We start from the raw sequence: 22,703 nt of genomic DNA on the forward strand, positions 1-22,703 counted from the left end.
CCTGCTGAGCAGGGAGCCCCATGTGGGCTCAATCCTGGGACTCCAGGATCATGACCTGAGCCAAAGGCAGACACCCAACTGATTGAGCCACCCAGGCGCCCTCAAATTAGCCTTATCTGAGGGTGCTGTTTCCTGTTGGGACTCTGACTGATACAATGTGCACATGCACATATGTAAGTGAGTATGGGGGGCTGGGAAGAAGTGGATTTCTGCAGCTTTATTTCTCACTGTAAATGGGCAAAAGGGCTTCTTGTGTATGCACCAGACTCGGGAGCTTGGTTAACAAGGTGCTCTCCCTGAAGCAAAGCCGGGAAGCATTGGCCTTATTGAAAGACTTTGCTTTTCTGAAAAGTTTCCCTGGGCGCCTGGGTGGCTCAGTTGGTTAAGTGTCTGCCTTTGGCTCAGGTCATCGGGCTCTCTGCTCAGTGGGGAGCCTGCTTAAGCTCCCCCTGCTTGTGCACTGGTACGTGGTCCCTCTCTCTTCTGACAAATAGAATTTTTAAAAATAAATAAATAAAATCTTTTTTTTTTCAAGATTCTATTTTATTTATTTGTCAAAGAGAGAGAGAGCACCTGTGTGTACAAGCAAGGGGAGTGGCAGGCAGAGGGAGAAGCGGACTCCCTGCTGAGCAAGGAGCCCGATGCGGGACTTGATCCCAGGGCTCTGGGATCATGACCTGAGCCGAAGGCAGCTGCCCAACCAACTGAGCCACCCAGGCATCCCAATAAATAAAATCTTTTTTTTTTTAAGATTTTATTTATTTATTTGAGAGAGCGAGAATGAGAGAGAGTACAAGAGAGGGGGGAGGGTCAGAGGGAGAAGCAGGCTCCTCGCTGAGCAGGAAGCCCGATCCCGGGACTCCAGGATCATGACCTGAGCCGAAGGCAGTTGCTTAACCAACTGAGCCACCCAGGCGCCCCCAATAAATAAAATCTTAAAAAAAAAAAAAAAACCGTCTTGCGGGGCTTTGAGGGGAGCGTAGCAGCAATTTACTCCTAAATTTCACCTTTTGTCTCCTGGAAACCATATCCAGCAATAATGAGATTGGTCACACACACAGGCATGCGTGCTACGTTTTCACTGCAGCTAGGAGACACAGCATGCCTACAGACTCAAAGTTCTGTGTTTGTGTGCCCAGATTCCATATCCAACAGGCAGTCCCCAGCAGTGCCTCAGGGAAAATCAGGAAGAGAGGAAGGGCCCAAGTGACAGTTCTGAAAAAATCAAATATTCCTTCCTGGGAGGAAAGGCCTCACCTTGAGAAGGAGAAGCTGAATGCAGGATGGACCAAATGTACTCAAGTACTGGTAAAGGTGGAGAGAGAATGTTTTGAAGTGTCCAAAGGGACCCACAGGTGGTGCATCTCAGAAAGTACCAGCAAGGGACGCGTGGGTGGCTCAGTCGGTTAAGCATCTGCCTTTAGCTCAGGTCATGATCCCGGGGTCCTGGGATCGAGCCCCACATTGGGCTTCCTGCTCAGTGGGAAGTCTGCTTCTCCGTCTCCCTCTCCCTCTGTCTGCCACACCCCCTGCTCATGTTCTCTCTCTTGCTCACTCTCTCTCTCAAATAAATAAATAAAATCTTAAAAAAAAAAAAAATTAAAAAAAAAAAGATGCCTGGCTGGCTCAGTTGGTAGAGCATGCAACTCTTTTTTTTTTTTTAATTTCTTTTAAGATTTTATTTATTTATTTGACAGAGACACAGCGAAAGAGGGAACACAAGCAGGGGGAGTGAGAGAGGGAGAAGCAGGCCTCCCACAGAGCAGGGAGCCCGACGTGGGGCTCGATCCCAGGACCCTGGGATCATGACCTGAGCTGAAGGCAGACGCTTAACGACTGAGCCACCCAGTGCCCCAGAGCATGCAACTCTTGATCTTGGTGTCCTGAGTTTGAGCCCCATGTTGAGCATAGAGTTTACTTAAAAAGGGAAAAAGAAAAAAAGAAATGAACAGAGATTCTGTTTGATTAACTATGAGAAAAAAGGTAAAAAAGAGCAACATAGAATCTTGCCGTTTGCAACGACGTGGATGGAACTAGAGGGAATTATGCTAAGCGAAGTAAGCCAGTCAGATAAAGACAAATACCATACGATTTCACTAATACGTGGAATTTAAGAAACAAAACAGATGAACATATGGGAAGGGAAGGAAAAATAAAAAAAGATAAAAACAGGGAAGCAAACCATATGAGACTCTTAACTACAGGAAACAAACTGAGGGTTGCTGGAGGGGAGGTGGGTGGGGGGATGGGGTAATTGGGTGATGGGCATTAAGGAGGACACATGATGGAATGTGACTGGGTCTTACATGCAACTGATGAATCACTAAATTCTACCCCTGAAGCTAATAATACACTATATGTTAACTAAATTAAATTTAAATTAAAAAAAAAAGAGCAACACAATTTACTGACAGATAACAACACACCAGAAATACATTGCCAAAAGCTGGTGGAAATTGTAGCCCAAAATTCCATCATGAATTGAAAAACAACAAAACTTGGTAAAGCCATTTAGCAGTGAAGGAAGGACACACATCAGAAATGCAAGTATTCAGTGAACAGATGGTGGATAACAAGAGGGTAGGGATGGGAACAGGAGGAAAGATACAGAAGAAAAATACAAAACTATTTCAAAAATAAACACTGAAAGAAAATGAACACTGAATTTCTTGGGAGAATAAAGACATAATACACATATTTGTAATTTTTAAAATCATAAATGACTGCTGTGCAATGTTTTTTTCTCTTTGTTAAATATTTTATTTATTTATTTGAGAGAGAGAGAGTGAGTGAGTACAGCAAGGCAGAGGGGCAGAGGGAGAGGGAGAAGCAGGCTCCACACTGAGCAGAGAGTCCGTTGCGATGCAGGGCTTGATCCCAAGACCCTGGGATCATGACCTGAGCCGAAAGCAAATGCTTAACCGACTGAGCCACCCATGCGCCCAAAAATGTTTTTTTTCCTATTTTTTAAATTTGAGTAGTTGTTATCATGAACAAAAGCTGTGAAATGCTTTTACTGTATTGACTGAGATAGTCACATGGATTTTCCTCCTTAATCTTTTAATGTAACTAATTGTATGGACAGAATTAGGAAGTGCATGAATCGTGAATTACTTTCCTAGGATAAAGACTGCTTGGTTAAGTTGTTTTTTATTACTTATTCAATTCTGGTTTAGGTTTGTTAATATATTTTTTAAAGATTTTATTTATTTGAGCGCCTGGGTGGCTCAGTTGGTTAAGCATCTGCCTTCGGCTCAGGTCATGGTCCCTGGGTCCTGGGGTCGAGCCCCGCATTGGGCTCCCTGCTCAGCGGGGAATCTGCTTCTCCCTCTGACCTCTCCCCTCTCATGCTCTCTCTCTCTCTCAAATAAATGGATAAAATCTTAAAAAAAAAAAAAGATTTTATTTATTTATTTGATAGAGAGAGAGCACAAGCAGGGGGAGCAGCAGAGGGAGAAGCAGGCTCCCCACTGAGTAGGGAGCCATCCCAGGACCCTGAGATCATGACCTGAGCCGAAAAGAAGACTAAGCGTCTAAGCCACCCTACCCAGGCACCCCTGTTAATATTTTTATTAAGTTCTTTTTTTTTCTTGCATCTATGTTCATGAGTGAAATTGTTTCATGGTTTTACTTTCTCAGATTGCCCTTGCCTGGCTTTTGTATCGAGGTTACATTAATCTCATGAAATAAGTTGAGAAACTTTTCCTGTTTCCCAATCACTAGAACAATCTTTAAATGATTGGAATGATCTGTCTTGAAGGTTTCATAACTATCTGGGCTTGGTGATTTTTTTTTTTTGATGGATAAATTTTTTTTCTAAGTTTATTTATTTATTTAAGTAATCTCTACACCCAACTTGGGGCTCGAACTCATGACCCAGAGATCAAGAATCACGTGCTCTTCCGACTTAGCCAGCCAGCCACCCCATTGATGGCTAAATTTTATTTTTATTTTTTATTTTTTTAAAGATTTTATTTATTTATTTGAGAGAGAGAATGAGAGAGAGAGAACAAGAGCAGGGAGCGGGAGAGGGAGAAGCAGACTCCCTGCTGAGCAGGGAGCCCGATGCGGGACTCGATCCCGGGACTCCAGGATCATGACCTGAGCCGAAGGCAGTCGCTTAACCAACTGAGCCACCCAGGTGCCTGATGGCTAAATTTTAAACAACTGATTCAATTTCTTTAGTGGTTATAAGTATATCAGGCTTTTCATTTTTTCTTAAGTCAGTGTGGTCATATATTTTTCTAGAAAATTCTTCATCTTGGGGTGCCTGGGTGGCTCAGTCTGGTAAGCATCTGCCTTTGGCTCAAGTCATGATCCTGGGTCCTGCGATGGAGCCCCGCCTGCTTCTCCCACTCCCTCTGCCCCTCTCCCCACTCATTCTCTCTCTCTCTCTCTCAAATAAATAAATAAAATCTTAAAAAAAAGAAAACTATTCATCTTATCAAAATTTGCAATGTATCTGGGCGCCTGGGTGGCTCAGTCGTTAAGCGTCTGCCTTCGGCTCAGGTCATGATCCCAGGGTCCTGGGATCGAGTCCCACATCGGGCTCCCTGCTCGGCAGGAAGCCTGCTTCTCGCTCTCCCACTCCCCCTGCTTGTGTTCCTGCTCTCGCTCTCTCTCTGTCAAATAAATAAATAAAATCTTTAAAAAAAAAATTTGCAATGTATCTGACATTATATTCCCTTAATTATTTATTTTTGTGTGTGTATGCCATTTCTCCTCTTTTCCTTTTTTGCATAATCATTCTGGTCAGAGATTTTTAATATTAGTAATCTCTGTAAGTATGTAAAATATTACATATTTTGTAAATATTTAAAAACGTTTCCTGCTCTATTGTTTCTTTTTTATTTCATTAATTTCTAAAAGTATCTTTATTATTTTTCTCCTTAATTTTTTATAATTACTTTGTGCTCTTTTTCTAATTTCTTTTTTTTTAAGATTTTATTTATTTATTTATCAGGGAGAGAGAGAGAGGGAGTGTGTGCATGAAAGCACAAGCAGGGGGAGCAGCAGGCAGAGGGATAAGCAGACTCCCTGCTGAGCAAGGAGCCTGATGCAGGACTCCATCTCAGGACTCTGGGATCGTAACCTGAACCAAGGCAGACACTCAACCGACTGAGCCACCCAGGCGCCCCTCTTTTTCTAAATTCTTGAAATACCTGTCCAACTCAATGACTTTCAAACTTTCTTTTTTCTTTTATTTATTTTTTTAAAATATTTTATTTATTCATTTGAGAGAGACAGAGAGAGGCAGAGAAAGCACAAGCAGGGGGAAAGGAAGAGGGAGAGGGAGAAGCAGACTCCCCGCTGAGCTGGGAGCCAGACATGGGGCTTGATCCCAGGACCTGGAGATCATGACCTGAGCAGATGCTTAGCCATCTGAGCCACCCAGCCCCCCTCCTTTTTTTTTTTTGTAGATTTATTTATTTATTTGAGAGAGAGAGAGAGCGAGCATGAAGTGGGGGAGGGGCAGAGGGAGAGGGAGAAGTAGGCTCCCCTCGGAGCAGGGACCCCTCAACAGTTTAGATAGGCAGGATTTTCACTGTCGTTCAGTTCAAAATATTTTAAATTCTATTATTATATTTTCTTTAACATTTGAATTATTTAGAGGTAGGTTTCTAAAGTTTCAAAATACATTAGAAAACACTTAAAAAAATTTTCCAAACATATAATAAATATTCTTTGTTACTGCTCTTAAATTGTCATGGCTTTTGGTCAGCAATTGTATTCTATGATTTTGATTCCTTTTTCTAAATGTCTTTGTCGTACCTGAAAAGAATGCGTATTTCCTACTTTTTCGAAGATTCTACGTATTTACCTTAGATCAAGCTTGTTAACTATCCGGTTTCACTCTTCTTTGTCTTTCATAATTATTTGCCTGTTTGATTTACCAGTTTCTGATGGATGTGAGTTAAAGTTTTCCTTTAATATTTTAGATTAATTTTTTTTTTTTAAATAAAGAACCTGGCACAGAGAATCTGAGGGTATCTGGGAGTGGTCCCAGCCAGCCTTGGTGGAGCCTGGGAAGGCTTCTCAGGAAAAGACCGATCGCTCCCAGAGGAAAAAGGCAAGTGCCTTGCAGCCTTGACTCATTCTCCCACACAGAGAGAAATGGAGGAGAAAGAGAATGAAAGATGGGTTGGGGGAAAGAGATGTGCTGGGAAAATGTAGGGAAAGATGGGGAGGCAGAAAGAAATGTGGAGAGAAATGGGGGAAGAGACAGAAGGATGGAGAGAGAGGTGCCTAGCACATGGAAGGTGCTCACCAAATATTTGTTGAATGAATGAATTAGTGAACAAGCAGATGGGTGGGGGGGGAGTGAGTAAAGGTGTGTGGAGAGATGTGGGGTGTGGATAGAGACACAGGGAAGAAACAAATGATATGAATAAAGATGGTGAGAGGAAAGAGTTGTGGACAGAGATGTGGGAGATATGAGAGAGAAGGGGAGGGGAAAAGGAAGGCAGAATGTCCGGCATGTGGAAGGAACTCAGTACAACCGCTGTTGAATGGATGGATGAGCCCCAACACTTGGAGACGGAGGTGTAGAATGGATATTGAGAAGAAACCACACTGTCCATCAGAGAAGCTATTGTACTCGTTTTATCCTGAGATGACAAGGCCCTTAACTAGCAGTGACAATTAAGAGGTGGGAAGATACTTGAGATATTTTAGAGGCAGAATGGACAGGACTTAGAGATTGTTTGGATGGGGAAATTGAGGGAAGGCAGAAAAATATAAATCCCAGGCTTTTGCCTTAAGTGATGGGGTGGATTCTGCTTCCATGCACTGACATGGGGACTCTAGGAGGCTGATGCAGTTTGGGTGGGTACTGATGATTTTGAATTGCCTGTGGAACACTCTGGAGGAGATGTCCCGAGGACAGCTAGATATTCTGGACTTGGACCTCAAGAAAGAGGCCTCAGGTGAAGGTGTAGACTGAGATGGAGATACAGACTGGAGTCTCGACAGAGAATATGCAGTAGTTAAAACTGGCTAAGACAGGATTGCCTAGGTAAGCCCCACGGTAGGTGCTCGCAGTTCGCTGAATGAAAGTGAGAGAGCGGCGCCTGGGTGGCTCAGATGGTTAAGCGTCTGCCTTTGGCTCAGGTCATGATCCCAGGATCCTGGAATCGAGTCCCGCATCGGGCTCCCTGCTCCTTGGGAGCCTGCTTCTCCCTCTGCCTCTCTCTTTGTCTCTCTGTCTCTACTGAATAGATAAATAAAATCTTAAAAAAAAAAAAAAAGAGAGAGAAAGAACCCAAAAGTCAGCCAACAGCTGAATCATGTGAAAGCACATGTATAGGGTACAGGAGTCTGGAGGGACTGAGGCCTAATTGCTTTTATTTCCCTGGGAAAGGGGAGGTAAGATTCCAAAGTGGAACAACTTCCATGGTGACATGTAGAATCAAGGTGATGGTTGGAGTAGACCAGGGAAAGCAACTGTGAGATCAGTATATTGAAAAATCATTTGTTGGGCACCTGGGAGGCTCTTGATTTCGGCTCAGGCCATGCTCTCAGGGTTGTGGTATGGAGCCCCGAGTTGGGCTCAGCGCTCAGCATGGAGTCTGTTTAAGATTCTGTCCCCCTGCCCCTCCCCTCACCTCACACACACTCTCTAAGAAAAAAGAAAGAAAAGAAAAATCATTTACAAGTTGTGTACAAGAATGTTCATACCACCTGCTTGTACATCATCAGATGAGTGGATAAATAAACTGTGGTACTCAGGAAAAAAAAAAAAAAAGGAACAAAGTACTGATACACACAACAATAGATGAATCTCACAGACTTTATACAGAATGAATGAAGCCGGATACAAGAGTGTATACTATGTGATCACACTTATACGAAGTTCAAGAATAGAGGTATAATATAGGGATATACATTTATAGGGGTATAAATCAGTAGTTGCTTCTGGGAAGGGAAAGGGACTGACCAAAAAGAGGCATGGGAGAATTTTCTAGAGTGATGGAAATGATCTGTATCTTACTTGCAGTGTTGTTTACAGGGGTGTATAGGTTTGCCAGAGAACACTGAACTGTACACTTAAGATCTGTGCACTTAAAATTTTTTTTAAAAAAGACCTGCATTTTGCTGTATATAATTATATCTCAGTGTTTAAAAATATCATTTACGTGGACATGAAGGGAGTAGAGATCACCACCGGTGGAGTGGGGGTGAAATAGAGAGGAAGCTGGAGAGTTAGGTGCCTGCTCTTGGTGAATGTGAAGGAGAATAGACCTTGACGGCAAGGGGGCGGAAGGTGGCGGGGTCCATTGCATGAGCCTCAGAGGAGAAGCTGTGGTCAGAGACTGAAAGTGGAACGTGGGGGCTGCTAATTCATTGAAAATGTTTATAAGGACTTGGCCAGAGGAGGAGTTACCTGCATCTTACCACTCCCAGCACAGGAGGAAATCCCCGGTAAAATGGGATCACAGTGCTGGGATTCCAGAGTTCCTTCTGTGCCTTCACCTCTTTTCCTGCTCTGAGCTCTGACCACCTTCAAGGCAGCCCATGGGTGGGGTGTTAAAGAAGTTAGACCAGAGGGTGCCTGGGTGGCTCAGTCGGTTAAGTGTCTGCCTTCGGCTCAGGTCATGATCCCAGGGTCCTGGGATCGAGTCCCGCATCGGGCTCCCTGCTCTGCGGGGAGCCTGCTTCTCCCTCTCCCACTCCCCCTGCTTGTGTTCCCTCTCTCGCTGTGTCTCTCTCTGTCAAATAAATAAATAAAATCTTTTAAAAAGTTTCTTTTGAAAAAGTCCATCCTTGGGCTGATTAGTGCAGCAGTTCCCATCCTGCAGGTTAAAGTTCCCTAGAGAGTCTCAGAGCTATTGAAAGGGTCCCTGAATCTACACGTATGCCAGGATTTATTCTAGATGGACTTAAAAGAAATCCAAGTACAGTCTTGGGAATCCACAACATTTTTGGATACTGGAAATCTTGGGTAGAGACAAGAGATGGAGAGAGCAAGGTATGCTTGAGTTCGGGCACAGCTGTAACAATGGTCATCCTACCCCGGACTGGGGAGGGCCTGGGGCAAACCTACCGAGCATCCCATACCATGAAGTCTGGAAATTGACAGATACTGTTCTCATCTCACAGATGTGTGAGCAATGGAACCAGGACGCCAACTAAGGCTGACTTGACTTCCAAGCCACATTGTCCTGGGACAGGGAGCAGTGCCCTGTGTGGGTACCGTGAAAGTATGGAGTTTTCCCTTCGGGCCGGTTGCCCATCCCACCCTCACACTCCCCCTCCACCGGTGGTGATCTCTACTCCCTCCTCAAACTCTGGACTTCTCATCGTTGAGTAGAAGAGACAATTTCCTCCACATTGACTCTCTGGGTGGACATGGGCTGTTGATCGGACGAGGCAAGGTAAGGGGACTAGGCCGAAGCTGGAATTAAGGCCCATTAGGGAAAAACCACCTAGGGGCATCTCAGGCCTCCCCATGCTCTGTGGCCAGCAGGGGGCAGCCCTTGCCTTGCCAAGGGCACCTGCGTCCCACACCCTCAGGTTAGAGGCCCAGAGGAGGAAGCCCTGGCTACTACTGGAGAACGGTTGAGTCAGTCCTCCCCAGATTATGTGGCGTGGGTGCTTGTGTAGGTGGTTCGGAGAGGTTAAATAATTTGTTCAGGATCGTATAACTAGTTTGTGGAGGGGCTGGCCTTTGAACCCAGGCTGACTCCAAGCCAGCATTCTTTTTTTAAGATTTTATTTATTTATTCATGAGAGACAGAAAGAGGCAGAGGGAGAAGCAGGCTCCCCACTGAGCAGGGAGCCCGATGAAGGACTCGATCCCAGGACCCTGGGATCATGACCTGAGCCGAAGGCAGACGCTTAACCCTCTGAGCCACCCAGGCGCTCTCAAGCCAGCATTCTTAACCATGACGTTGCTGCTTCTCCAAAACAAAACTCTAGATCACTGCAGGGAAAAATGGGAATTTCACAATGTATTGTGAAACAGAGCTAGAGACAGGGACCCTCAGGGAAAAAGATGTATTAACATCAAAGGAGCCAGAGAGAACTGTGCGCTGAGGGCTGGGCCCATGCCTTCCCTGGCATTGTTCATGTAATCCTCCTCTTCTATGGGCTGTGCGGTCTCATGTAGGTGTGTAATGCATATACAAGAATGTGTGGTATGTTCTTGTACCAATCCCTGTATAACCTTGGAGTTATGAACTCAAAGTCTTTCCTTTGTGTCTTTAAGAATATTTTTCATGTAAGGGCACTTGATAGTTTCTCAAGAAATGCTAGCTAAACAGTGAACAAAATAACAGAGTGGGTTTACCAGTGAGTGACAAGTACTTGCAGAACACAATGAGTAAAGCGGACCTCAGTGAGAGGTATATTCCTTTAATGGAGATCTGAATATGAATGAGTCCAGACCTCTCCATCCGTTGCTTTCACTCAGCCAAACCACCCAAGTCTACACGATCTAAGTAAAACAGGTTGATTGCTATGCAAATGAAGCTTCCAAAGTCCCTAGCAACCGCCCGCCGCCACCACCAATCAGCTTGCTTCTCCTAATCCCCTCTATTATAGAATTTCTAGAGCAGTCCTAGGGGTGAGCCAGCCTAGAGGGAAGGGAACAGATGGGGTGGGCCTGGGCACTGCTGAGCCAAGACGAAGGGGGAAATAGGTTAGCTCTGGGCCCAGGAGGGCTCCTGGAGGCTTATTCTGGGTAAAGCGTTGGTCTTCTCGAAACTCAGGAGGTAGGGGAACCACATCCTGGTCTCACCCACCCACCCTAGTGTGAGCTGCCATCTCAGCCCTCCCTTCCCCCTCAAACACTTAGGCCACTGGACCATGTGTTGTCCCCGCCTCCTAGCGACCCAGATACTGCCATCAGCAGCATCCTCTCTCCTCAAGGAGGCATGCATGTGATGCCCGAGGTCCCAGGCAATTGAGGTCCTTGATAAGTGATGTGTGAGTCCTGTGTGTCATAGGACGCTGCCCACCTCCAGCTGGTGCTGACCAAAGGCCTGGCCACGAGCACTAGATTGTTCTTTCTCCACCCAGACCTTACTTCTCAGATCCCCTTTGCCAACTGGAACACCCTCTGACATGACCCGGATGCTATTGCTCATCTTTATCATGGTCCATCCAGGTGAGAGGGCTTTCTCCCAGAACCCTGAGGGGTGTGGGGCTGGGAGGAGTGAGGATGGGGGAGGCTGACATTGAGGCCTGAGGGGAGTGGCCCAGAAAGGAGAGTGGGAGCGGGTGGGGTCCTCTGGAAGCGGAAGCAGTGTGGACACCCCCAGTTCACAATTCCCTCCATTTCTCCTCTTTTGTTGCCCACTGGGAGGGTCACACCCCAGCTTCCATCCCAGCGGTCCTTTCTTCTCAGCCACCATCCTAGTAAGATAGAGTTGAAGAACCAGTATAAAGAGCTTGAAGGGAGGAAGAGGTGAAATTTTTTTTTGAAGGGGTCAATTTTAATTTGATGAGCTTAATAAGCCTATTAAACAAGGCTTATTATCTAGGGTCTAGATGTAATTAGGAGTTTGGGAGACCTAATTAACTCTGAGGGAAGTTTCTCAGTGAAACTGATTTTAATTAACTGAGGGACGTTAACTATCAGCCATATCCATGAACTAAATGCAGTGTGGACTCCAGACCCACAGCTTTAGCATCAGCTGGGAACCTGGGGCAAATTCTCAGGCTCAACTCTAAACCCAAGGGGGGTCGGGCCCAGGAATCTGTCTTAGCAGACACTCCAGGTGATTCCGATATGCTCTCAAGCTTGAGAACCACTGAAATAAGAAGAATGGCAGGTAAATTTCACGAACTAGAGAATCTAATTGGAGATTTTACAAATTGCTTTAATTCATCCATTTGGTTGAGTTAAAGAGGGATTTCAATCAATTATTGCTATGTCTTCACCTGAAGACTCAATTAGTTAATGCTCTTTAACAAAAAACAAAGTAGCAAGGGTGGTGTACTGTATACGGTATGCCATTGGTATGAAAATAATACCTGGAATAATATAGTTAATTATTAGTTAGCTAGGCAGCCACATTCATTAATGAGCTCCAATTTCAATGGGACAGGTTAAGTTTCAGCAAGACATTACTAGTAAATGTGGCTGGACAGTGATGGGATGGGGTGAGGATGAGTGTTGGTATAGGAAAGGATTTGAAAAGCTATTTATTTTTTTTTTTAAGATTTTATTTCTTTACTTGACAGAGACAGCGGGAGAGGGAACATAAGCAGGGGGAGAGGGAGATGGAGAAGCAGGCTTCCCGTGGAGCAGGGAGCCCGATGCGGGGCTCGATCCTAGGACCCTGGGATCATGACCTGAGCTGAAGGCAGACACTTAATGACTGAGCCACCCAGGTGCCCTGAAAAACTATTTAATAAACAATGTTAAGAAATGAGGCTGGTGGAGAGCAAGGGGTTTCATGGGGTAGCAAAGTGCTTGATCCTCTGGGTCCTCTGTGGGTGGAGACACAGCTGGGATATTCTACTGCAAACTCTCTTGTCCTTTCTCTATATTGTAACCAGAGAGGTGTTTTTCTGGGTCTTCTCTTTGCCTGCCAGGATCCTGTGCTCTCTGGGTGTTCCAGCCCCTGGAAATTCGTACCCAGGAGGGCACCGCTGCCTTCTTGCCCTGCTCCTTCAATGCCAGCCAAGGGAAATTGGCCATTGGCTCTGTCACGTGGTACCGGGACAAGGTGGCCCCAGAGAAGGAAGTGAGGAATGGGACCCCAGAGTTCAGGGGCCGCCTGGCCCCTCTTCCCTCTTCCCGTTTCCTCTATGACCATCAGGCCGAGCTGCACATCTGGGACACCCAACACTGTGACGCTGGAGTCTACGTGTGCAGGGTGGAGGTGCTGGGCCTAGGTGTTGGGATGGGGAATGGGACTCTGCTGGTGGTAGAGAAAGGTGAGATGGGAGACCCCACTCTTCCTGGAAGTTGGGAGTCTTTCCCTGAGGCCCCCTGCTCTCTGTCCCTCCCTGGGTCTGTGCCTGCTTCTTCCTTAGGTCCCCCCTTCGCCCCTTCCTTCTACCACCCCCATGCAGGACCTCCTCGGCTAGGGGCCAGCACAGTCCTCCTCCTTCGGGCTGGATTCTATGCCTTCAGCTTTATCTGTGTGGCCATGGGCAGCACCATCTATTACCAAGGCAAATGTAAGGAAGGGGGCTAGGGCAGTGGTGGAAGAGAACTGGAGGAGGGGGAGACAGAGAGCAGCCGGAGGAGGGCTGCGGCGCCCACCGAGCAGCTCCTGTGGTCTCTCCTGCAGGCCACCGTCACCTGGGAACATGCCGCCACTTCTTAGATGCCGCTGATGAGTGATTCCAGACCCCAGGCATCCAACTGTCTTCAAGAGACCCCAATAAATCTTCCTCTGCCCCGCCACTAATGCCTTCTTATGAGTCTCATGTGTTTCCTTTTCCATTATCCAGGTACCACAATATGCCCCTCTCTGGGGTCCCCCGACTCTTAACTCTCTCTTCTACCAAGCCTGGCCTAGAAAGGTCCAAGGAGCGAGCTTCCCGGTAACCGTGCCTGGAGCCCCCTCCCATCATCATCCCAGGGCTCAGCACCTCCACCTTTCTGGGGTACAGGAGGCTGAGGCGGATTCTCCTGAGAAATGGGGAGTATCAGATCTGATGAGTCCTACATGTCAACTCCCCATTCCAGCCACGCCCACGTGTGTACTCTTTCTGGCCTTCAGGGGAACTTGGGTCCCTCAACACCCTTCTTCCCCTGAGAAATCACTACTCAACCCCAGAACGGGTGGGAAGATAAGTCGCTTAAGTTTTGATGGTGGCCCTGTTGAATGGGACGGAGTTGAGTTGGACTGAGAAGCCTGAGACACAGAAGGTGGCAGGACATGGTTTTACTGGGTGGGCCACAGGGTCCACCTGGGTTCAGGGAGGCGTCTGGGGGAGCTCCGCTGGCTTAGTTCTTGGCAATGCAGGCATATTCGGTGCTGGGGTCCTCCTTGGCACCTTCCCTGTGGCTGAGGTCAGGCCTCTCCCTCCAGGGCATGGGCAGCAGAGATGCATAGTGGAGCTCTTGCTCCGAGAGCTGGGCCTGGGGCCAGGGAGAAGGTGCTGCTGGGAGGTCGCCAGAGGAGCCCCTTCCCCCGGTCCTTCCCACAGGCTGCTGCCCACCCCCCTGTACCTCACTGCCTCCTCAGCGCCCCCGCCCTCTGTCTCTGCCCACCTGAGCCCCTGCTCTCTTCTCTCGTTGCCTCTTCTCCCTGGGTCTCTGTTGTTCTTATTCTCCCTCTCTTTCTCTTGCCCTGCGTCTCTCTCGTTCTCTCTCTCTGTCTCTCTAGTTTCTTCCTCTCTCTCCTTTCTGTCTTATTCCCTTTTCCTTTCTCTACACCATTTCTCTCTGCTCTTCTCATTCTTACTTCTCTCTCTCTGCCTCTCCAGCTCTCTCATGCCCTCCCCGCCCCCCCCACCCCCGCTTTCCCTTGCTTCTCTTGCCTCCACCCGCCTCAGCCCTCAGCCTCCTCTTGCCCCCATCACCCGCTTCCCGGCCCCCAGACTCACCCAACTCCTCTCCAGCCTCCTCACTGGAAGAAAAGAAGAAGCTCAGCAGGCCCCCCCCCCACTCCCCCCACCCCAGAGGGTGTTTCCTCACTTGCTGACATCTCTGTGGTTCCCATGGCCAAAACCCCAGCCTCCCTCTTTGGATACTCTTGGCTCCTCTCTCCCACCCTCCTCTCCCAGGGCGGGTGGGAACTGACGGGCACTTCTGGGAAAGCAGTAGGAAAGGGTGTGGGTGGGGGCAACCCGGGGCACTGCTGTGGGCGATGGGGCTCACCTTTCCGATGGAGCCGACACAGACAGGCGGACACAATGACCATAGCCAGGAGCAGGAGCCCCCCCAGCCCCAAGCTCCCGCCATATAGGTAAGGGCATAGTTCTGCAGGGAAAAGGGTAGGTATCAGGGACCCATTTCTCCCTTCGGCTCACCCCATCCTCCTGGTTATCTCAACCTCCGTGGGTATCTCAGCCCTGCTCTCCAACAGTTTTATTTTTATTTATTTATTTATTTTTAAAGATTTTATTTATTTATTTGACAGAGAGAGACACAGCGAGAGGGGAAACACAAGCATGGGGAGTGGCAGAGGGAGAAGCAGGCTCCCCGCGGAGCAGGGAACCCAACTCGGGGCTCGATCCCAGGACCCCGGGATCATGACCTGAGCCGAAGGCAGACGCTTAACGACTGAGCCACCCAGGCGCCCCTCTCCAACAGTTTTAGAGGCAGAAAAACATACTCAGATTCTTCACCCCAGATCGGGTTACCTCACCTCCTACCAGAGGTGCCCATCTCTCACAGGTTACCTCACTTACCCCTCAGAGGCTTCCCACTGCCATCCCTGCTGTCTCTGGGTCTCCCCATGAGGTCCCTTGCCCACCCGCACCAGTTGTCCCCTGGCCATCTACTCAAGAATGCACATATACTGCTTTCTATCCTCTGTTCGCTGCATACCCTCCACCCTCCTTGTGCAGCGGGTTACCTTACCTCTGTCCTTACAAGCTGCCATTAGGTCAAGCACTGAAAACTGACCTGGAGGTCAGGAAACCTAGCCCAGCTCTGCTAGGCTAAATGGCCTGGGCCAAGTCACGTGCCTCAAGTTCCTCATCTGTAAAGTGCGGGGCCCTCTGTTACAACTGTTCCAGGGCTGAGGAGCCCCACTGATGTGCCAACCCTGACCTGGGCACTTTCCCTTTGTCATTGCTAATCCTCACAACATAGGGTATTACGGTGCCCGTTTCCCCGGTGAGGAACCTGAGACTCGAGTCGAGACTCTTACAAGAAGGTTCAGCCTAGAAGTGGCAGAGCTGGCCTGGAACCCCAGAGCTCCAGAGCACACCCCTTTTCCACTGTCTTAGGCTGACTAGGTGGTTCATGGGGGTCTCTCCAGCACTGGGTAGTTCTAGGTTCTGGTGAGGGGCTGACGGAGGAGGAGAAACCAGGGTTTCCGGTGGTGTGTGTGTGGACCAGTGAAACACAGGGAGCTACCCGGCAGCTGGGGCCGCTCCCTCGGCCCAGAGCCGCTCTGGGGAGCAGGGCCCTATGTGGCTGGTGTGGGGAGCCACTTCCCACGGACAGATACTGCTGGGGCTGAAGTGGGGCATGGAGGAGTGTCTGGGCCCCATAACTTCCCCTCAGACACTTCCTGCCCTGCAACCACTGGTTCCTGTTTGAGGGCAAAGAGGGGGGTCGCTGACTTCATGCTGCCAGAGCCAGCTGCACTGACCAGGGTCTGGAAACTGGGACCCTCCTGGGCTCAAGAGGAATGCTGGGGTGTGGGGGGGGGTTGGGGAGCAGAAACAGGTGGAGAGGAGGACCTGTGATCGCCATGAGGGGAAGTGGAGGCAGAAGTGGATTGTATTTAATTCTTTGGGAGCAGAGACAGAGGCTGGACAGCAGATGCCTCCAGGGCTCAGGGAACCCCAAAGCCATACTCTCTTCCGTCATCTTAGCTTCACTTCACTGCAGGGCGTGACTGCCTCTCCCTGCCCCGTTTTTCCCCACCAGGGCTCCTGCTCTCTCCCAGCTTATCCAGAGCCTGTGGCCTGTGGGTAGACAGACTCCAGACTGGCCGGAGCTGCCTGGGTGGAGAGGTGTTGCCACTTCAAACATTCTAGCCCCTCCTCTGGCTAACGTCTCCCCTAGTCTGGATGCCTCCCTAGCTTCATCAGGAGAGGAAGTTAGGCTTTGAAGGTTAGGGTTACAACATCTTTTCTTTCAGACTCCTGGGACTGTAACTAAGCCTATAATCCCCCACAGCTCCAGCCATCCTATTGATTCTGCAAGTAGTCAGTGAGTGTATACCTCCTCTAGGTACCTTCCCTGATTAATTTTTCCCCAATTACCCCTCACACTGCATCCGCTGAGAGCTCATGATCCCAATGTGTACGTGTAGACACACACCCAGGCTCCCACATCAGAGTAGGAGCTCTGGTAGATTTGGGGAAACTTGCCTGGCGTTCTGGGGCTGTATCTAGCAGGGCACTTGAGTGATTAACGAAAAGAATCAGAGGCAGCTAGGCTAGATAGATGTACAGGAGTATATGAGTACTGTTGATAGTCTAGGACAGAAAGCTGGTGACAAGTTGGTGTTGGGAAAGAATGGGGGCAATCTTGGTGGACTGCCTGTAGGAGGCAGCATTCTGATGTTGGGCACACAAATAAGGGCAGTGATCCGAGACCTTCTGGACAGAGACCTGGATGAAGGCCTCTTAGTGGCACTGAGATAGAGAGGGAGATGGGTGCTGGAAGATTGCACACCCAGTCCTTACGGAGAGTGAAGACTGAGGAGCTCATGTGGGGGCAGGAGGTAAGGAGGGTATCTGTGCCTGGGTCCATATGCATTTGCATTTCCTTCTTCAAATTCAGAAACTTTCTGGCATTTCTTCTCTCTCCCCCCAGCTACAATGTTCCCCATTTTGGACAGCAGGTTACGGTTTTGTTTTTTTTCACACATTTTATTATTAAAATGTTCAAACAGAACAAAATTGAAATAATTTTACAGTGAATATATCCCTACCACCTACATTCTAAAATGGACAGTTTTCTGTATTTGCTTTATCACATACCTATCAATCTATATCATTTTTTGGATACCTTTCAAAGTTGCAAACATCAGTACACATTTTACCCCTAAACCTCTTACCATGCTTATTGGTGACTCGAGTCCAGCTTTTGTTTCCCCATTTCTTTTTTGAGGAAGGCAAGATTTACATACATTAAAATGCACAAACCTGAAGTCAGTACTCAGGGTTTTTTTTGTTTTTTTTTTTTAAACTGTCTTGTGGTCAAGGCTCTGGAGCCAGACCGCCTGGGTTCAAATCCTGACTCTGCTACTCCTGTGTGGCCTTCTATAAGTTCCTTAACCTCTCTGTGCCTCAGTTTCTTCTTAGGGTTTTTGTCAGGATTAAAAGAATTATTATATATAAAGTGTGTAGATCAGTGGCAAGCACTTGCTAAGTGCTATTTGTATAATAGCTATATTATTATTACTAATACCTAATCACAGAGATGTCATCAAGAAGGGGACATGATCTGAGACCACCTCCAACTTCCGTGGACCTGGTCTTTCCTCCCACTGCACTGTCTACCATACCATTTGTTGCTGCTCTGTTTTGCTTCCTCATTCATTCATTTGTCCTTCCTTCATTTATTCCTAAACATGTAGTCAGCACCTGCTAAATGGATGGATCTCATTCTAGACAGCAAGCTCTTTGAGGGTGGGGCAGTGCCCTATTGCTCTCCCATCTACCCTCTGTGGAGCAAGGGAGGTAATGCTCATTTCCATCCCTCCTCAGTGAGTCAATGGTCAGTGGGGAGGCTGAGGCCCCTTTCAGTTGCTATTTCTGTGGACTGGCTTAACTCTGCTTCTCACCAAGTTCTGGGGGTTAGGGGTGAATGAGGGAATGGAAGGAGGAGATTTGGTCTAGTGCTGGCTTAAGTTCTTCTCAAGGACCTGGATATCCATCTCTCAAGACCTCAGTTCTTGTCCTCTTCCAGCCCTTGACCTCAGGGACGTGGACACAGCCCTCCTTCCCAGCACCCACCACTGGGGTGTAGAAGAATGCAGACTGCTCTGGAAATCTGGTGTGCGGTGTTCTCCTCGCGCCGTTCTGCTGCCTGACTCTCTGTAAGCTACCTTCCCTCCCTGGGCCTCAGTTTCCCTCCCTGCTGAACCAGATCTCTAAGGCTCCCTCCAGCTCTGCCCTACAAGCCTGTCACTTCACCCCAACTTCTTCCCCAGTTCAGAGAACCCGGGCATCCAGCTGCCCCACCCCAGCTCTGGGTAAACAGGAAGCTGGGTGAGGGGAGCAGGGGTGTGCGGAAAGTCCCAGCCAGGTGTGTGGGTCTATGGGGAGGGGGTGGCCCCACCCCTGAGGTATGAAAGCCCCCCTGCCCTGGTCCTGGCTCAGTCTCAATGGGGGCACTGGGGCTAGAGGGCCGGGGTAGGAGGCCCCAGGGGAAGGGCTGCCTCCTGCTGGCTGTGGCGGGAGCCACTTCCCTGGTGACCCTGCTGCTGGCTGTGCCTATCACTGTCCTGGCTGTGCTGGCCTTGGTGCCCCAGGAGCAGGGACGAGGACTGGTGAGTAGCTGCAACCAGCCCTGCAGGGGTTGCGTGCTGCTGATGCTCACTTGCCTCTAGCTACGCCTGGGGCTCTCTTGTCTCATCCTGCTCAGTTGGCTTGGCTGTCCCTGGTGGGGATGCCTTGTCTGCCTCTTTGCTGGTCCTCTTTCCACTGTCCCCGCGATGCTGTTGTGTCCTGAAAGCTCCAAGCTCCTTCCTGGTTGTCTGGCTGTCTCTTCGCCTCTTCCCAAGACATACTCAGGCCCCCGTCTCTGAGTACATGTGCCTCGCTTGCTCTCCCTCCCAGGGAGATGTGTGTTGGGGGTGGGACTGGTAGGAAAGACCCCAGGCCTGGAGCTTGGGTCTGCATTGGGAGGGGTGGGGTGGGCATCAGCCAACACTGAACTCTGGGCACTGTGACCCCACCCCCCAGGTAACAGGGACGACTGACCCGGGGGCACAGGCCCAGGCCCAGCAACGACTGGGTAAGAGCAGACCATCTCCCCCCTCCCCTGCTCCAGCCCTTCAGGAATGCCCAGCTCCCATCCATCTGCATCCCCGGGAATCCCGCCCTGGCGCCCTGTCCTCTCAGGGGGACCATGCATGGAAGGCCGCCCTGGCCGCCAATAGTGGACTCTTCCCCCCTTCCAGGGTCACAGGAGCTGCCAGAGGAGGAGGCAGAAACAGATTTCAGCTCCAGGCTCCCAGCCGCCCACCTCATAGGTAAGGATCTCATAGGTAGTCCAAGGGACCGGCGCTGCAGCCCACAGTTAGAGTCCCTTTGCTCTGTCATTGCAGGGCTCGGTTTCCGACCTGCTTCACCACCTCTGGTCCCTAAAGTGCCCACCTTCCGCTCCTCCCGCAATCCATCTTCTTGCTTCCCTCCTGGAGCTGTCAAAACCCTGCCTGGATCTCCCCACCGCCCCACCACCGCGCTCCGCACCCCACACTCGGGTGCCCTTGGTCCCCTCCCCCAAAACACTGCAGAGGGGGCGCCGCGCGCCCTCGCCCCGCCCCGGCTCGGCTCCTGCAGGGGGTTAAGAGCCCCCACTCTCCCTCCTACTCACCCTCTCGGAAGTCCCGGGCCTGGATCCTTCCCCCAGGATCGGCTTCCCGAGCGCCGACGGGCCCCCGTTTCTCCGCAGGCGCTTGGACGAAGGGGCAGGGGCTAGGCTGGGAGGCGAAGAAAGAAGAGGCGTTTCTGAGGAGCGGGACGCAGTTCTCGGGCGCCGAGGGTCTGGCGCTCCCGCAGGACGGCCTCTACTACCTCTACTGTCACGTCGGCTACCGGGGCCGGGCGCCCCCTGCCGGCGGGGGCCTGCCGGACCGTTCGGTCACGCTGCGCAGCCGGCTGTACCGGGCGGGGGGCGCCTATGGGCCGGGGACGCCCGAGCTCCTGCTCGAGGGCGCAGAGACCGTCACCCCGGTCTTGGACCCGGCCCGGACGCGCGAGTACGGGCCCCTCTGGTACACGAGTGTGGGCTTCGGCGGCCTGGTGCAGCTCCGGAGGGGCGAGAGGGTGTACGTCAACATCAGTCACCCCGATATGGTGGACTACAGGAGAGGGAAGACCTTCTTCGGGGCGGTGATGGTGGGGTGAGGGCGGGGATCAACGACTGCCTGGTAGGGACGTGTGACTCAGCCGAGATATTGGGGACCCAGACTCCAGGGACCCCGTGGCAGTGGGGAAAATGCAGGAGACTGCAAACTGATGGCGAGCCTGAAGAAAATAAAGAATGTAAAGCAGCTTTAGTGGTGCCGAACACGGGCGTCCAGGTGCTCACATGTCTTGATTCAGGGTGGGTACGCGAGGGGCCGTTACATAGTCTCTAATTCTGGTTGCTCGAAACAATTCACACCACTTCCTATGGCCTCTGCCCTCTGAGAAGGAGATCTGCTCGTTTCCCACCCACCTCCTAGCTCTGAATGAACTTGCCCCAGCATTAGTCCAGTGGGAAGGTAGAAGAAGGGGATCTCCCTCAAACCCCAAAGCATCTCCAAGCCTCCTCCTTCGCAGATCCTCCGAGTCCTCACCAGACTCTACCTGCATTCTTTTCTCTTGGGTCCCTCCCATCAGTGACAGGAATCCTGACAGGGGAAGGCCAGCCCTGTTCTGAGGAACCAGGCTGGGGAGAAGGAGTAAAGCCCTGAGGGCCTAGCACTTCTTCCCTGCTGCCTGCCTGGCTGCCTGAAAACCCCTTTAGCCACTATCCCACAATCCACTGTCCTCCAAGGAAGAACACACAGCTCATTGGGTGTGAGGGAGGAGGCCAAAAGATAGGGCCTGGGACACCAGGGCAAAGCTGGGGAGGAGAGGGAGAAAGTCTGGGGCCCTTGGCCTTATGCAGGGTGAGATGGAACGTCTTCACCCCTTGTTCACCCCTCGGGTCCGCTTTCCGCACGTTGGCAGGTGTGGGGGCCCAAGGGTGAGTAACAGCAGCCCCCTCACCCCAAGCACCCCATGACCGACTTTCAGCTCCAGACTGAGGGAGGCAGAGAGGGACCCAAGGCCCTATCTAGGTCACCCCAGTGGGTCATCCCACCCCTGCGGCATACCACACAATTTTCCCCTGCCCAGCAGCCTGGCAGGAAGGAAAGCCCAACTTCGGAACCCGGTGGGGACTCCCACTCTCTGGGTCTTCATTTCTTTTCTTTTATTATTTATTTTATTATTTTTTAAAGATTTTATTTATTTGCGAGAGAGAGAATGACAGAGAGCATGAGAGGGAGGAGGGTCAGAGGGAGAAGCAGACTCCCTGCTGAGCAGGGAGCCTGATGCGGGACTCGATCCCGGGACTCCAGGATCATGACCTGAGCCGAAGGCAGTTGCTTAACCAACTGAGCCACCCAGGCGCCCCCCCCTTTTTTTTTTAGATTTTATTTATTTATTTGACAGAGAGAGACAGTGAGAGAGGGAACACAAGCAGGGGGAGCGGGAGAGGGAGAAGCAGGCTTCCCGCTGAGCAGAGAGCCTGTTGCGGGGCTCGATCCCAGGACCCTGGGATCATGACCTGAGCCAAAGGCAGACCTTAACCAACTGAGCCACTCAGGCGTCCCTGGGTCTTCATTTCTGACTCCATATTTGTGTGTGACTCTGTGTCCAGAAGAACTTTCCTGAGGAGAGAGGGTGCTTTTCTCTTTCCAGCCCATCTAGCTCATGACCCTCCCCTCATCATTCACCAAGAACATATGTGAGAGTTGGCTTGTGAGTCCTTCACTCGCATCCTATTCCTGTTTTTAAATTTTCTTTCGTCTCTTCAATTCCACTCACTGAGAGACGGAAGCAGATAGAATGGCTGGTGGCTGGACAAAGGAAGAAAGTCAGAGTTCACTGAGTGCTTACTCTGCCGAGTGCTATGCTGGGTGCTCTGATTTAGCTTAGGCCTTCTATTCTCTTGTGGCCCCATATGCGGGGGGGGTGGGCCTGCCTTCATGGGGAGATGAGGCTCAGTAACTGATTCAGGTTGTACAGTTAGGGCTGCTGGGGGAGCCTGGGATCCGGCGATTTGGGGCCCTGATGCCTGAAGGTCTGGAAGTCCTTTGGCTGTGATTCAGGTGCCTGAGAATGTGGCCCTTCCCAGACTCTCTCTTGCAGGCTGCAACAGCAGGAACAGCAGGAAATCTCACCTGACACTTGAG

The 22,703-nt window shown here is 50.1% G+C and overlaps 3 protein-coding genes across 10 annotated transcripts in view; 2 read left to right on the plus strand and 1 right to left on the minus strand.

Annotated features, from left to right (window-relative positions):
* Positions 1 to 20,289, minus strand: part of AIF1 (allograft inflammatory factor 1) — a 29,627-nt gene extending 9,338 nt beyond the window's left edge. For 3 of the 5 annotated variants that reach the window (XM_035030616.1, XM_035030614.1, XM_035030617.1), the window contains exons 1-3: positions 20,132 to 20,289; positions 14,783 to 14,884; positions 14,509 to 14,531 (exon numbers count right to left, since the gene is read on the minus strand). In XM_035030616.1, coding sequence (XP_034886507.1) covers positions 14,509 to 14,531; positions 14,783 to 14,880 — 121 coding nt within the window. In that variant the 5' untranslated portion in view covers positions 14,881 to 14,884; positions 20,132 to 20,289. Of the gene's footprint in view, positions 1 to 14,508; positions 14,532 to 14,782; positions 14,885 to 15,487; positions 15,574 to 20,131 lie in introns of those variants that run through there. The other 2 variants (XM_035030615.1, XM_035030621.1) reach the window with 2 other exon arrangements.
* NCR3 (natural cytotoxicity triggering receptor 3) lies at positions 10,314 to 13,887 on the plus strand. 2 transcript variants are annotated; one of them, XM_035030613.1, is made up of 4 exons: positions 10,314 to 11,107; positions 12,541 to 12,885; positions 13,024 to 13,131; positions 13,245 to 13,887. In XM_035030613.1, exons 1-4 carry the CDS (start codon positions 11,065 to 11,067, stop codon positions 13,295 to 13,297), a joined length of 549 nt encoding a protein of 182 aa, XP_034886504.1. In that variant the 5' UTR covers positions 10,314 to 11,064; the 3' UTR covers positions 13,298 to 13,887. The 2 variants fall into 2 exon arrangements, with proteins under 2 accessions (XP_034886504.1, XP_034886503.1); XM_035030612.1 differs by having other exon boundaries at positions 12,541 to 13,131.
* On the plus strand, positions 16,207 to 20,821 carry LTB (lymphotoxin beta). Of its 3 annotated transcripts, XM_035030610.1 has the most exons (5): positions 16,303 to 17,309; positions 18,500 to 19,082; positions 19,498 to 19,549; positions 19,716 to 19,787; positions 20,210 to 20,821. In XM_035030610.1, the coding sequence occupies exons 2-5, from the start codon at positions 18,918 to 18,920 to the stop codon at positions 20,662 to 20,664; spliced, it is 744 nt and encodes a 247-aa protein (XP_034886501.1). In that variant the 5' UTR covers positions 16,303 to 17,309; positions 18,500 to 18,917; the 3' UTR covers positions 20,665 to 20,821. The 3 variants fall into 3 exon arrangements, with proteins under 3 accessions (XP_034886502.1, XP_034886501.1, XP_034886500.1); XM_035030609.1 differs by lacking the exon at positions 16,303 to 17,309 and having other exon boundaries at positions 18,308 to 19,082; XM_035030611.1 differs by lacking the exons at positions 19,498 to 19,549; positions 20,210 to 20,821 and having other exon boundaries at positions 16,207 to 19,082.
* Positions 20,822 to 22,703: the final 1,882 nt, after the last annotated feature.

Source organism: Mirounga leonina, unplaced genomic scaffold, assembly GCF_011800145.1.
Source record: "Mirounga leonina isolate KUSES-001 unplaced genomic scaffold, KU_Mleo_1.0 Mir_366, whole genome shotgun sequence".
In the NCBI taxonomy this organism is placed as follows: domain Eukaryota; kingdom Metazoa; phylum Chordata; class Mammalia; order Carnivora; family Phocidae; genus Mirounga; species Mirounga leonina.